Genomic DNA, 15,107 nt, shown 5'->3' with positions numbered 1-15,107 from the left:
TACACTTTTGTGTACCACTTCCTGGGTTGTGCAGTTATGGTGATCTCTTGTCGTTAACGCCCTCCACTCTCGCACCCTTGTTTGTGTTCCGCCTTGTTTGTGTTAGCTTTGTACTTTCTCTTCAATTTTACCAATTATACGTTCCGTCCCGTCCTCGGGCTAGACTGTTCAAGCTGCGGCCGACCCCCCCAAGACGCATTCATCAATTTTAACGTTACTGTGTATTCAAAATGTTTTTGTTAATATAAATTACACACACACACACACACACACACACACACACACACACACACACACGAGGGTGAAGCATTTACAAACGTGGGGTTCAAACAAAGAACGGGAGCGTCGAACTTCGATAAAAATTCAAACGTCATCAGTTGAGTCGTATGCAAAATGTCTTATTTTGTAAATTCATAAATATGAGATTTGTTTTCTATTTACATGGGTTCTAGGAGACTCGAACCTCGAAACCCACGTGTGTGTGTGTGTGAGGCCGAAGCATTTGAAATTTATTTATGAGTTCGGGCTGCCACATTCTGGTACTGTATTTTTAGCTGGTACGAATAACCTTAAAATATTCCATAATAAATTTACCCGAGGGCCACTATTGCCAGTTATGGTCTTTATAAAAGAGCTAGTTTATAACGTGTTATATAAACGCTTCGTTGTACTTGGCGATATATTTAGTACAAATTACAAAGATAATAATATTTGTGGTATATGTTAATGGTGGAATAGAAAGTTGAATGCGTCAACCTCACTGGCAGGTTACAACCCGTCCTCAGGCTAGGCTCGTCCAACCAGCGACCGAGCCTTAAGACGCATTCGTACATTTAAATGTACCGCGCATTCGAAGTCGGCATCTTTTTTTTAATTATAAAGTACTTTTATTATATATTATAGTTTTTCCGTACATTTCATTTAGACCGACGTTAAGTGTTCGGGTTCTGTTGCCAATTATTTGCTTGCAGTACGTGGGCAACCCGTCAAAGCCTCATATCAGACATTGTGCTCTGCACATACCCGCCGACCCCAAAGACGAATTCAAAATTCACAAATACACGTGTGGGTTTTACCCTCTGTCATTATGTCTGTGAGAAGACATAACCATTACGCATTCATCATTGTTAACATGTTCATTCAACATAGGATTTATCTCGGATATGAATTAATGTGTTAGCATATTGTGCATATTTAGCCATAGATTTGGTTAGGTGTTTAGGTTCTGTTGGCAATTATTTCCATTTCAAGTACGTGGGCGAAGCAGTTACTGAGTTGCGACTCAGTAACTGCGACGAAATGTTCAAACGTCATCAGATGGGTCGTGAAGTCCGTCCTCATCAACAAATGCCAAATTCTCGTTAATCTAGCCGCCAGACCCTCTGGTTATGAAGTAAAAAAGTTTTACACAAGACTCAACTTAAGACATTCGAACATTTTTTCTAATAGTGCTTCACTGGCGACCTCTGAATCGCAAGGCTGTAAATGCTTCACTCACGTACTTCAAATCTAATTAATCAACAGAATCTAAACACCTAAGCCAACTACACTGAAATTTAATGTATTGTATTATAATGTATTTCTACACTGAAATAATAATGTATAAATGAGAACAAACCTATCAATACAATACGTTAATACTGATGAATGCGTGTTGAGCTTTAACGATCCTGACCTGAAGACGGGTTGCCTAAATTCACGCTATCATGAAAACTCATTAAAATATTAAATCATGAAATTATCTTAAATTAAAGGATAGGATTTATCACGAATGTACTGGTCTTAATTCCAATTTCCGTTTTCCGCTACCACATAGGGATGATGATTCGTTATTTACTAGAATTTACCTGAGGGCCACCAACACATTAGTGCCCACGACGAGGACAAGAAGCTGGCGGCTTGTCAAAGGTCCCCCCCCCCCATTTGCCCTGATGTTTTGCAGTTGGATATTAAAATTTAACAGTTTTGGCATTTACGGTTTCGGCGGGTAGGCGATTCCACGGGTTATCTTGAGATGATTTCGGGTCTTCAGTATCCCCGCGACCCGGTCCTCGACCAGGCCTCCACCCCCAGGAAGCAGCCCGTGACAGCTGACTAACTCCCAGGTACCTATTTACTGCTAGGTAACAGGGGCATCAGGGTGAAAGAAACTGCCCATTGTTTCTCGCCGGCGCCCGGGATCGAACCCGGGACCACAGGATCACGTGCCCAGTGTTCTGTCCGCTCAGCCGCCGAGTTGATAACCTTATTTTATATATTTATTATTATTATTATTATTATTATTATTATTATTATTATTATTATTATTATTATTATTATTATTATTATTATTATTATTATTATAAAAGCCCAGAGGATTAGATTGCTTAGTAGGTATAATATTTGTATATAAAGGCATTAATTACCCACAACGTAGTACAGTTGGCTTCGTTCTCGACTCACAATCGGGGATGCCGAGTTCTATTTCCGGGCGGGACAGATATAATTGGGCACGTTTTCCTTTCACCTAATGCATCTGTTCACACAGAGTTATCCAACTTGTGGGGTAGCATCCTAGGGAGGGTCAGCTATTCGACCCTTTGGGGACTTCGATACAAGCTTAAAGTATAAACACAGGCTCCTTGCCTCCGACAACTGAAATTATATTGTAAGATACAGTAATATTTGTATACAGTATTCAATCCTAAAGCCTATGCAATCCTAAAGCCTAAAGCCTCTGCAATCCTAAAGCCTAAAGTCTATACAAGACTAAATTGGCTTTAGGTATTGTATGTACTAGCTCTATCTATAAATCCAACTTTGTAAATCAACTATGTATGTACTTTTCCTGAATAAAGAAGTTGAATTTGAATAACGACTTTAATGAATCGATTTTTTTAATTTCTGAGGTAAGACTTAATATCCCGATTCTCACGTCTCTGACCAATATTTGCCGTCAAAATAATTTCCAGATAAAAATATAAAGCTTTATTATGTAATTTTTCATGTATCTTAAGTATTGCTTTAAGTCTGCTAAATCTAAGTATTTCATAACATTTATTGTACATACCTACATGTTTTTTTTTGTATTAACAAGCTTAGATACACACAGCATTGTGCTGCTACCCAAATCTATATGAAAGATTACACAGTGTAGATAAAAAAAACTAGCTATAAGTTCATCGAATACTCGTATCTCACTGGATGATTAATCATACATGGACTCAGAGGAGAAAACACCAGCCTCAGTACAAAAACAAATCAACTCTGACTAAAAATCAGGAGAGAGCATTAAATGTAAGGCTGATCTATTAGCCTCCACTAGCAAAATCTGGGTACCACACAAGAATATCTTCCTGAGTGTACGATGTAATTACTGAGCTCAAAGTACCTCATACCATTTGGTCTGAAGTCACTTATAACAGGGCAATCACAGATATAGTGTTGGAGAGTATGTCCCAGCTCTTGTTCACATAGTTTACAATTAGAATGTTCACCATTGGGAGATTCATTACCTGTATCCACCTGCCGTAGATATCGATATCCCAGCCTAATTCTGGCAATTACAGTGTCACATTGTCTAGTGGAAGTTTTATGCTGCCCGTACATATAATTCTCGGTTCTAAACATGTCATAGCTCTTTATACTCGTGCTTTCTGGCCTTTGTGTGTCAGTAACTGCTCTTCTGTCTTCTCTAATTTCCTGAAATATTGCGGTTTTTACGGCAGAGATTGGAATGCCCATATCAGTCATTTTCAGGCTTATCACATGCAGTTTTAGCTGACTGGTCTGTGTCATCATGCTGGACAACACCTGTGTGAGATGGTATCCATACAAATGAGTTTTTGAAACTCTTGCTCTTTGCATTATAATGTTGTTTGTAACGGATGTTACAACATTCCTAGTATCTATTTTGCATGCCAAATTTGTCATTCCTAGTATCTATTTTGCATGTCAAATTTGTCATTCCTAGTATCTATTTTGCATGTCAAATTTCTCATTCCTAGCATCTATTTTGCATGTCAAATTTAAAATTTGTCCGGAAAGCTGTGGCATAATTAGTGATTTTTACTGATAATTAAAAACCACTTTACTAGTGTTACATACAGTGTACATTTTGTGAATGATTTTAGGCGCTTATTATATTTGTTTAATTATTAGCAAAGATTTCTCTTATCCCACCAGATGCATCAGTTTACGGTACTGCTGTCGTTTTCTTTGGTGATGGCCGGCCTCACGTTTTCTGTCACCTCACAGGCTCGAGACACCGAGTTGGCTTCTCTCAATGATTTCACCGAATATTCAGACATAATTATACCTCACATGTAAGTATGTAAGAATATTATTTACTCTGTAAAAGAGAAAAGTAGTCTCAAAAAGACGTCTTGTGATATTTACACAGATGTATAGCCAGCAAAATCTCGATGTAAATTGAATATATATATATATATATATATATATATATATATATATATATATATATATATATATATATATATATATATTATATATATATATATACACACAACTTTAGAACACTTTCCCACAAGGAGACTCGAACCCTAGCCAGCACAGAAGCCTTCCAGCAACTGGCACAACAGGTACGCCTTAACCCGCTCCACCACCTGCTCAGACCCTTAAAAGAGATGGTAATTTTGGAGTATTTATATACCCCAAAGATCACCACCTCCCAAGAGCACTAGAGCAAGTGAGGGGTCATTTATACGTTTATTTCATCAAGTCCCTGTTAATATGGGAAGACACAGTGTCTATGCTGTGTCTTCCTATGCATAACAGGCGTACCTGTTATGCCAGTTGCTGGAAGGCTTCTGTGCTGGCTAGGGTTCGAGTCTCCTGGTGGGAAAGTGTTCTAAAGTTGTATACTTCACTCTCGTGTTTAGGAGAGTTGTGCCTTAAGCATAGACACTGTGTCTTCCCATATTAACAGGGACTTGATGAAATAAACGTATAACTGACCCCTCACTTGCTCTAGTGCTCTTGGGAGGTGGTGATCTTTGGGGTATATAAATACTCCAAAATTACCATCTCTTTTAAGGGTCTGAGCAGGTGGTGGAGCGGGTTAAGGCGTACCTGTTATGCCAGTTGCTGGAAGGCTTCTGTGCTGGCTAGGGTTCGAGTCTCCTGGTGGGAAAGTGTTCTAAAGTTGTGTGTGTATATATATATATATATATATATATATATATATATATATATATATATATATATATATATATATATATATATATATATAATATATTGTATTATTAAGTTCGTTCTCGCCTCGCAATCGGGAATCCCGGACTGGACAGAAATAGTTCGGCACGTTTCCTTTTACCTAATGCCTCTGTTCACCTAACTGTAAATAGGCTAAACTGTTGTGAGATTGCATCTTGGGGAGGGTCAGTAGTTCCACTTTGGGTGGGGGGGGGGGCATCGTTATCAGCCTAAAGTACACACACACTGGTTGCCTGTCCCCGACAAAACGATTTATATGTACATGCGTATATTCGTCAGTAGATGTCGGTGCGTATGTACGAATGTCGGTACGAATGTCGGAGCGTATGTACGAATGTATATATTGAAAGGTGCGCATTTGTTGGCAGTGCAGGTTGGCTTGTCTGTAAGTTGAAGGTTTCTAAAGTCTTGAATTTGTTTTTAAATTCAATTACATAGTTATGCAGCAAGAGTAGTCTTTGTGCGAGTGTATCCAGCTATTGTATGTATTAATTAAGCTGCAGTCACAAGCGACGTTGATGGCACATTGAGTTTTTTTTATTATTATTATTTTCTACCACAGACGTGGCCACACATTTACAATGCTAACTAGCATATATACATTTTCTTCTGTCCTCCATGGACAGGGTGAAAGATTTGTCAAACATACAGTTCAGAGATTTATTGAACAACCACAGAAGGTGATCGTAGTGCTTTTAAAATGTTAGGCTAAGCTACATACGGAACATTGAGTCAACGGCTATCCAATATTTTTTTTTCTCACTGTCTAATGGGTGCAGGTATCCAAGAGTGACGTTAAATCAAAGTTGATAATGTTGAATTAACTTTGCTCTTGGGTATTGTACCCACTGGATGCAGCTCTCTTTACTGACGGACTAATTATAGCCTAGCCGCGTGTGACATTTTATGGTACTCAGTGCGGTCTTCGAAAGTCATTTAAATTGAATGAAACTATAAGCTTGTTTCTGACATATTGGAATATATATACACAGCGCATAATACAATACGCAACCTTATGAAATTTTCCTTAGGCAAAATATGATTTCCGTATGACGAAAGGGTTCTCGAATCCTTGGCCTAGCTTAACCCAGCAGGCAAAATGCGCTCGAAAAACGTGAAATCTACGTCTGATCATTGTTGATTTTGTGTTACATCGGCACAATTAAGTCTACTGATTGTATTGGTTTACTGCAGTATGTGTATACCCTCTTATATAGTACTCTGATGACGCCTGCAATTCCTAGTCTATTGGAAAAATTATACCTGACTTTTCTGCATTTTCATTTCAGGTTGGATAATGTTGAATCTACTCCTGTTGGCTTTAAGGTAAATTATATTAATAGCAGCAGTAGTAGTCGTAATATTAATAGCAATAATAGTCGTAATATTAATAGCAGTAGTAGTAATATTAGATGGTAGTGTAGTAGAATATTTCAAGACAGTAATGAAACAAACAAAATTGCCATTCAGATAGTGCTCACTGCTCTCGTAACCAGTTACTATGACAGACTACCATCTAATAATACATTGTGTCATTTACACAGTGGAGAGGCAAGTGGATAGCTTTATCCAAAAATAAACAACTCAACATAAACCATGATGTGTACATGGTTTTTTCGTGTCATCAAATGAGTTACTGGAAAAACTTAAGTAGCCCACTAGGTCAACCTGTCCTCAGGAAGGAAATACGCTCACGGGAATGGATTGAGAACAACAACAACAATTATTATCTACTCTCTCCATGCTTAGGTTAGGTTAAGGTTACTTGAGGTTAACGTTTAGTTAGGTTTCATTACGTTTATATGGTGTATTATTGACGATAATGTGAAGTATGGAATTTGTAACCTATTTCAGTGTACCCAAGAATTCCATTTACATAAAAAACTAATTCTTCAAAGAAAATGTTTTCAGCATGTGGGAACCGACCTGTGAGATTTATATTTATTTAATTTATATGAATTTATGTTTACGTTAATTTATATACTTCGATAGCAATTTGTATAATGTTAAGTGGACTGTATTTCTGCAATAATCTCTTAATCTCACAAATCGATCCTCTACACATTAGGGGGGGTTTATTAATTGAATATATATGCAGCCAATCAAACTACAGAATTAACTACATACATTGAAAAGGTTCCTTATCTTATAGTACAGCAGGTTAGTCCACCAGGTATAACTAGGGTGTAGACACCAAATTATCCTCTTTGAGGTAGCTTCCATCACCCAGTAACTGGTGCACAAAATCTTGCTTCCTCGTCTTGACCTGTCAAAAGGGCGCTAGCTGTAAAGCCAGAATCCTATATATGACAAGCTATATCAGAGAAAACACTATACAGTACATGGAACAATAAAGACCTGGCTTAATTACCTTTAGTTTGAGGCTTCCACGTGCTCTAACCAGGTCACCCTATATAATGACATTAATGGCCATAAATGAAGATACATGGGTTTCGGAAAGAACACTTAACTTGAATTTGTTGACAGTGTGTGATAATGGTACGCCACTGGTTTCCATAACACTTCGTCCAAGTAAAATTAACAGGAGCCGTATTTGCTCCTGTGAGCCTCTGGTCTAGTCTCAACAATGGCTGCGTCTAATACTCCATACTATTGACGCCTGGCCGACATTGTCCAGATATGATAGGAGCCGAATTTGCTCCACGCGTCTCGGATGTGACACAACAATGGCTGCCCTCCTTCCTCCCTGACGCCTGGCTTACATTGTCCAGATTTCAGAAAGTGATAGAAGGGTCACATTTACTCTACTTTAATATTGATAATTAAGTTAATTTATATAAGATGTTTTTATGATGGTAAAGTCCAAAGACTAATGTATTTAAGAATAATTCCCACCATAATAGGTGGAGAATTATAATAGTATGTGGTGATGATATCCCGTTTTCTTTAGATGGTAATTCCACTACAAGTTACGTTTTCTATGGGTAACTTGTTGGTAATACAGCAGCACTTATTATCTGTCTGTATATTATTAAATGGTGTCGGATTTTCCGACATAATTCCCCAGGGGCTGCTCACGGGTCGAAGTCCTAATTAGAACAGACGAACACCGATACTCCTCCTTCGAATTATTAGATTAATTTGATGTTAGTAGTTAGTAATCACACATTTGTGCGTCTGTTCGTACAGGACGGATGTCCCGTACTAGAGTTGCAAGGGTTAGAAGTCTAATGCGATTTCATTTCCCTGTCAACTCTTGAAAGGCTAATATTCAAGCCTTATTACATATTATTTAACCCAGAAGACTGGATGTGATCAAGTACTACAGTCAAGTATGATTCAGGGACTGCAGTGAGATCAGTGACATTAGATATAACTTGAAGTTTCTTCAGGTAACTGGTCACTGATATATAAACACTGAGGCCCATGGAATACATCTTGATTAAATAATAAATGTATCAAATCAGTCATCAAATTTATTGGGGTTTAATTTAGTTAATTGATTCAGAAGATTGAATAGCTCATCATTAAAGTAAAGTATGGTTCTGAGACTGCAGTGGGTTCAGTGACATTGGTCGCAGTGACTTGTAGCTGTTTTAGGCTACTGTTCACTGATTTGCCACTGAGGCCTCATGAACTCATCTTCAGCTTCAAATGATGATACTAACATCAACCTCTGTTACTATAGTCAGCTGTAATCTCCTTAGTATAATGCTACTGGAGAAATATAATCAGCTGACAAATTTAGTTTCTATTGGTATTGTTTATCTGCAGGCATAGGTCTCCTCAGGCTTGATACTGGGCCTGAGAGTAATTTACCTCCTGCAGAGTTTAACATGGTTATACCCTGATATTTAGTAGGGCTACCGATGAATCGATGACAATAGTCTGTCCCTACAAGGAGACCGAAGTCGGTGAGGTGATCAGACTTAATATTATCTGCCAATTTTATTCCTCTATTTCTCAGGAATTTGGCTGTTGCTCTCAGACCTTGAACTTGTAGGTCTACTGGTATTTTGTCCACCACAATGGCTTGTACTCGACAGACGTACCTGCCTAAGCGTACTGATGGTTGTACCACCTGGTAGACTTGAGGTCCTGCATCTGTTACAAACCCTGAGATGTTGAATGACATCTGGGCTACAGGCCTTAATTGTAGTTCATCTGCCAACTTTTTAGTGATGTATGTTCTCTGGGATCCTTGGTCAAACAACCCACGGGTATGGACCTTGGCCCTCTTATTCAGGATGGTAATTTGGGCAGTAGGCAAAGTCGTATTACCTTTAGACTTTGCCGATTGGACACTCTTTGTTTGTTGCACCTTGCAGTACTGTACTGTGGTGGGAATGCTATCTTCCACCTTGGGGTTTGGAGACGTTGTTTTGGTGTCTCTGCACAATGCTGCATGGTGCTGACCTTTGTTACACCTATTACAGGTGTGTAATTGGGTATCACAGTCGTTGATGTTATGTTTCCTGAGGCACCTCGTGCAATGTTGCAAATCTTTGAGTCGCTCAACACGGGCGTCACTATCAGGAAAATTAGGGCAGTGGTACATTGAATGTTTCTCATTGCAGAACAAACATGTTCCATAGCTTCCTGTACCCTTTGGTGTCATGTTCTTGGGTGACACAGTAACTATAGGCTTGGAGGGTCCCACTGCATATACGCCCACACTGCCACTGTTCCACTTTGGTGTTGAATTATATTGTCTAGATTGATTTGGAGTACCTTTGGTACTCTGTGGTTTACTATTATTGGTTTCTGAGGGTTTACTTGGTGGTTTTAATTTGTCATGTGTTCGTAATTGATGAACTACTGACTTTAAACCTTCAGATATTTCATTCATGGATAAGATACTTTTATTGTAATGAGCACTCATTTGTCTCAATATGACCCTAGGTATTTTCTCCTGGACAATTATTTTCAAGACCCACTCAGCCCCGTTTGTATCTGCTGTCAGGCTGAGGGCATTGATCAATGATTCTACCTCCAGCTTGAAGACTTGGAGTGAATCAGCTGAAGCCTCCGGTGGGGGTAAATGCAACAGCTCATGAACTAAATGTGATGTTCTTACTTCTGGATCAGCATAATTATCCTTGAGGAGTTTTACTGCCAGATCATAGCCGTCATTAGTTAATCTCAGATGGGATACTACTGTTTTAGCCTCACCTGATAATTGGCCTTGCAAATAAGAGAATTTACTACTCTTTGGTAAAGATTGTTTTGAGTCTACAAGGTCAACGAATTTGTTCCAAAATTCGTCCCAATCTTCCTCATCTTTTCCTGAGAAAGTGGGTAAATTAATTGGAGGGAGTCGAGCTTCTGCTTGACTCGTATTAGATGCAACTGTTGTTGTTGTTGCTGTTGCCTTGTTCTGGGCAATTAATTTGACATAAGGCTGTAACGTGGCCTGAGTGTGATCTTCATAATTCGCAAGATCAACCATAATGTCGTCTATTTCTGTTTCTGATAAATTAGTGTTGGCAAGTTCAGCCACATACGTTGCTATTTGACATTTGATTTGCTCAAATTTACCTGCAGCTGCTTGATAATAGCTTTCCAGGTCCGCATAATCAACTGGAGATTGTTGTGACAAATCTTCACATTTCTTGATCTGTCTTGTTAAGTGGCCTTTAAGACCTGCAAGGGTTCTTTTCATTCTCCCTGCATTATCCATACTGGCTCGTTGGTGAAGCCTTGTGGGGCTTGTACTTGGGCTGCTCATAATACTGAACAAGCACTGATGGTAGCCTAGGGTAAATTCTGCACTCGCTAGGCTGTAATCCTACCTCTACTAGAGGTTAGCACTTAAAATTAATACACATTATATATATACAATCATCCACACTAATGATTTGAGTGATAAACCAGTGTCACTGGAAGTACCTTTAGGTTAGCTCTTCTATATCACCCTAGGATGGTATTGACACTAATTAATCACTCAAAGGTGTAATGATCATAAGTAAATTATTATATATACAACTCAACTCGAGTTGATAAAAATTACACCCAAAATAGGGTCTGCACCATTCATTAATGGTGTTAGGTTATTCAATATAGTACAACTGACTATGGTAATAATGGGACTAGAATGAACGATAATAGTTCAACTAGTCATATCCTACCCTGTTGTGGGTTGGCAATTAGTAAATATTATATTGTGAACACTAGTGCAATATATATGAAATAATTCTCTATTTTGGAGAAATAATATACACAATTATTGTTAATAGCCTCTTAATTAGCCTCTATGAAACTTCTAATATTATCTAGAAGTATTAAATATTATTAGTGACCTCGCGAAATAAAGTCCACAAAATTCGTAGATAATCTCTCGCGAAATGTAACACCACGAAATCCGTGAACAATCTCGCGAAGACACAGTCACTAATTGGCTGGCTTCAATATTAGCGCTGTCATTTCACGAAATAACACGCCACCAAATATCTGTGGGTGTGCATGAAACCGCTGATGAGGCTGAACTCAGTTGAGGGAGGCTCCTGAGCTCCCTCGAGGCTTCGCCGCTGTCTTTGACTGGCTGGCCTTGTTTAAATAACACTGCACTAGTATATTTAATGAATCCACTGGTTAACTGGCTCATCCGGTACTAAGATGACCAAATGTGGGTTCAAAGGATCAAATAATCCGTCATCCGGTTCGAAGATGACCAAATATGTGGGAACCGACCTGTGAGATTTATATTTATTTAATTTATATGAATTTATGTTTACGTTAATTTATATACTTCGATAGCAATTTGTATAATGTTAAGTGGACTGTATTTCTGCAATAATCTCTTAATCTCACAAATCGATCCTCTACACATTAGGGGGGGTTTATTAATTGAATATATATGCAGCCAATCAAACTACAGAATTAACTACATACATTGAAAAGGTTCCTTATCTTATAGTACAGCAGGTTAGTCCACCAGGTATAACTAGGGTGTAGACACCAAATTATCCTCTTTGAGGTAGCTTCCATCACCCAGTAACTGGTGCACAAAATCTTGCTTCCTCGTCTTGACCTGTCAAAAGGGCGCTAGCTGTAAAGCCAGAATCCTATATATGACAAGCTATATCAGAGAAAACACTATACAGTACATGGAACAATAAAGACCTGGCTTAATTACCTTTAGTTTGAGGCTTCCACGTGCTCTAACCAGGTCACCCTATATAATGACATTAATGGCCATAAATGAAGATACATGGGTTTCGGAAAGAACACTTAACTTGAATTTGTTGACAGTGTGTGATAATGGTACGCCACTGGTTTCCATAACACTTCGTCCAAGTAAAATTAACAGGAGCCGTATTTGCTCCTGTGAGCCTCTGGTCTAGTCTCAACAATGGCTGCGTCTAATACTCCATACTATTGACGCCTGGCCGACATTGTCCAGATATGATAGGAGCCGAATTTGCTCCACGCGTCTCGGATGTGACACAACAATGGCTGCCCTCCTTCCTCCCTGACGCCTGGCTTACATTGTCCAGATTTCAGAAAGTGATAGAAGGGTCACATTTACTCTACTTTAATATTGATAATTAAGTTAATTTATATAAGATGTTTTTATGATGGTAAAGTCCAAAGACTAATGTATTTAAGAATAATTCCCACCATAATAGGTGGAGAATTATAATAGTATGTGGTGATGATATCCCGTTTTCTTTAGATGGTAATTCCACTACAAGTTACGTTTTCTATGGGTAACTTGTTGGTAATACAGCAGCACTTATTATCTGTCTGTATATTATTAAATGGTGTCGGATTTTCCGACACAGCATACACTTCTTATATTTTTAACTGGCAGTTCATAATACGATAAAGTTATAACTTGAGACTGTTTAGGACAAAGTTTCACGTGCCAATTTACATGTAGAGTATTACTGGAACCGTAATATGCTTTCGGTTACCACAAATATCTAGATAACTATCCAGGTGGTCTAAAGGGGGGGGGGAGGGGGATGGATTCTCATGGTAATGGATTTGCTTTTAGAAAGGGCTCCACTAAGTAGGTACACATACAATCACATTGTATACAAGATGGTTCGCCAACAGATAGTAAAAACTACCAAACCAACCCAACCTAACACGGCCAAACCTAAGCTGATACATCCTTACCTACCGATATATACAGTTTTGACAATCAAAAAGCGAGCTTTGTCGAACCATCTTATGCACGATATGATCACATTCCCTAGGTAGAATGTCATCTAATGGAAATGATACATTCCCTTTATTGCACAAATTGTTCTGTTTTATATTCAGTTTTACACCTCGTTGAATTTCATGATTTTCAGGATCGTAAATTGTGTGTCCCGTTGAAGCCCATATAAGATGAGGTAAACTTCATAATCTAACTTAGTGAATATCTTTAATATTTGGAAGCCTAGGTCTGTATTGCTCTCATAATGGCATCTTAATATACAAGTACTGTATCTTGTCTTTGTCTATGATCTTAATCATGCTTTATAGCCATACAGGCTAATCACATTCTGATACTTTTTAAAACTAATTTCTACTAAAGTATATTTACACAGAGCATTTGACCGTAATTTTTATTTCCAGAAGGCGGAGAACCCGACCTCCACCAGCAGCGCCGCCCACAGGAAAGCTGCCCCTGCGGGTCTGCCCCCGTCACCACCACAGTCACGTCAGGTAACTTATTGAAAACCACACTGTCTTAGCCCGGGGGATACATACACTAAGTTGTATCCCACTTCATGGTGTATATACAGGTTTTTTTATCTTTATTTAAAAAAATACAATATAAATTACATATACATAAGTGTTACAAGGCAATTATACATTACAATTCTTAGTGAACAAGTGTTTCAGTAGTACAGAACAAGATCTTTAAAAAAAAAACTGAATGTTATACTTATTTACCTATAAACGATTTATAAAAATTGGAGAATAAATTTACATTAAAATACAGGGGAAATTATTACATTTATATATATTTTATATAATTCTCAGTAAACCAATTTTCCATATCATCACCGATCATGAGTCGTAAACCCCAAATGTTATACCCGATCCTGCCTCGCAAGACCTTCAATATTTTTGTCTCCTGAGTAACCCTCCTGCATGCCTAGCCACACACAGTAACCCTCCTGCATGCCTATCCACACACAAAACATGTAATCAGAAAGTATTGGAATATTTATGTTAACGAAACTGCATAAACCAAAGTGTTGGTTAGTTTGTGGGTATTTTGATGTTGGTGAATTAATCGCTGTTAATCCCGTGCCCTCGGGTGGCTGGTTGCCAGAATTATTTACTTTGTGTGTCGACATAATAATTGTACTGGGTAATGAATGATCCAAAAGGCTGCATTCTTGCCATATTCCTACATTATTTACACTATTAATTTAGCTGCTTCTTAGATATTTTTTTCCTCTAATTTTATTTTCTCGCGGTGTTATAAGCATACCGGTTGAACATATTCCAGGGATTTTTAGTCGTTGCTTAACTTCTCAGATTATTTATTTTATGTTTAGATTTAATGTCCACGTGATAGGCTGAGGTGGAGATAACAGGCCACTATTGGGATGGTTGTTGACGCTGGCAACAACGGGCCTAAATAGTGGACTATTATTTCAGAGTATATAAATGAAAGTAAAGATTTGTAAGGCAATTACTACGCCTCTTACTTGCAACTACCCAAACTATCTTCTCTTACTCCCCAAACTATCATCAACTACTCTTCTCTTACCCCAAACTATCATCAACTACTCTTACCACTATTATAAACTGTTACCATCAACTAACAGATACTCGTGACAGTCACAGGCAACAGACCGTGCTGACGACTTCTCCCTGCTGATCCAGCTGCCTTCCGAGAATCAGGGCAACCGCCTGACGGAGCTCGAGAACTACACCTTCGAGTATGTTTCCTCCGAGGACGAGGAGGAGAGGGAGAGGGA

At 38.4% G+C, this 15,107-nt stretch overlaps 1 protein-coding gene across 2 annotated transcripts in view; it reads left to right on the top strand.

Moving 5' to 3' along the window:
• Window positions 1–15,107, top strand: part of LOC138350466 (MAGE-like protein 2) — a 41,048-nt gene that overhangs the window by 14,388 nt on the left and 11,553 nt on the right. The window contains exons 2-5 of one of the 2 annotated variants that reach the window (XM_069301386.1): window positions 4,165–4,304; window positions 6,504–6,540; window positions 13,750–13,836; window positions 14,968–15,107. The exon at window positions 14,968–15,107 is cut by the window's right edge and continues 298 nt beyond it. In XM_069301386.1, the coding sequence (XP_069157487.1) occupies window positions 4,165–4,304; window positions 6,504–6,540; window positions 13,750–13,836; window positions 14,968–15,107 (404 nt within the window). Of the gene's footprint in view, window positions 1–4,164; window positions 4,305–6,503; window positions 6,541–13,746; window positions 13,837–14,967 lie in introns of both variants that reach the window. The other variant, XM_069301385.1, reaches the window with a different exon arrangement.

This window comes from Procambarus clarkii, chromosome 45 (genome assembly GCF_040958095.1).
Source record: "Procambarus clarkii isolate CNS0578487 chromosome 45, FALCON_Pclarkii_2.0, whole genome shotgun sequence".
NCBI classification, from domain to species: domain Eukaryota; kingdom Metazoa; phylum Arthropoda; class Malacostraca; order Decapoda; family Cambaridae; genus Procambarus; species Procambarus clarkii.
The sequence above is the reverse complement of the archived record's forward strand: the minus strand, read 5'-3'. Positions and strand labels throughout refer to the sequence as shown.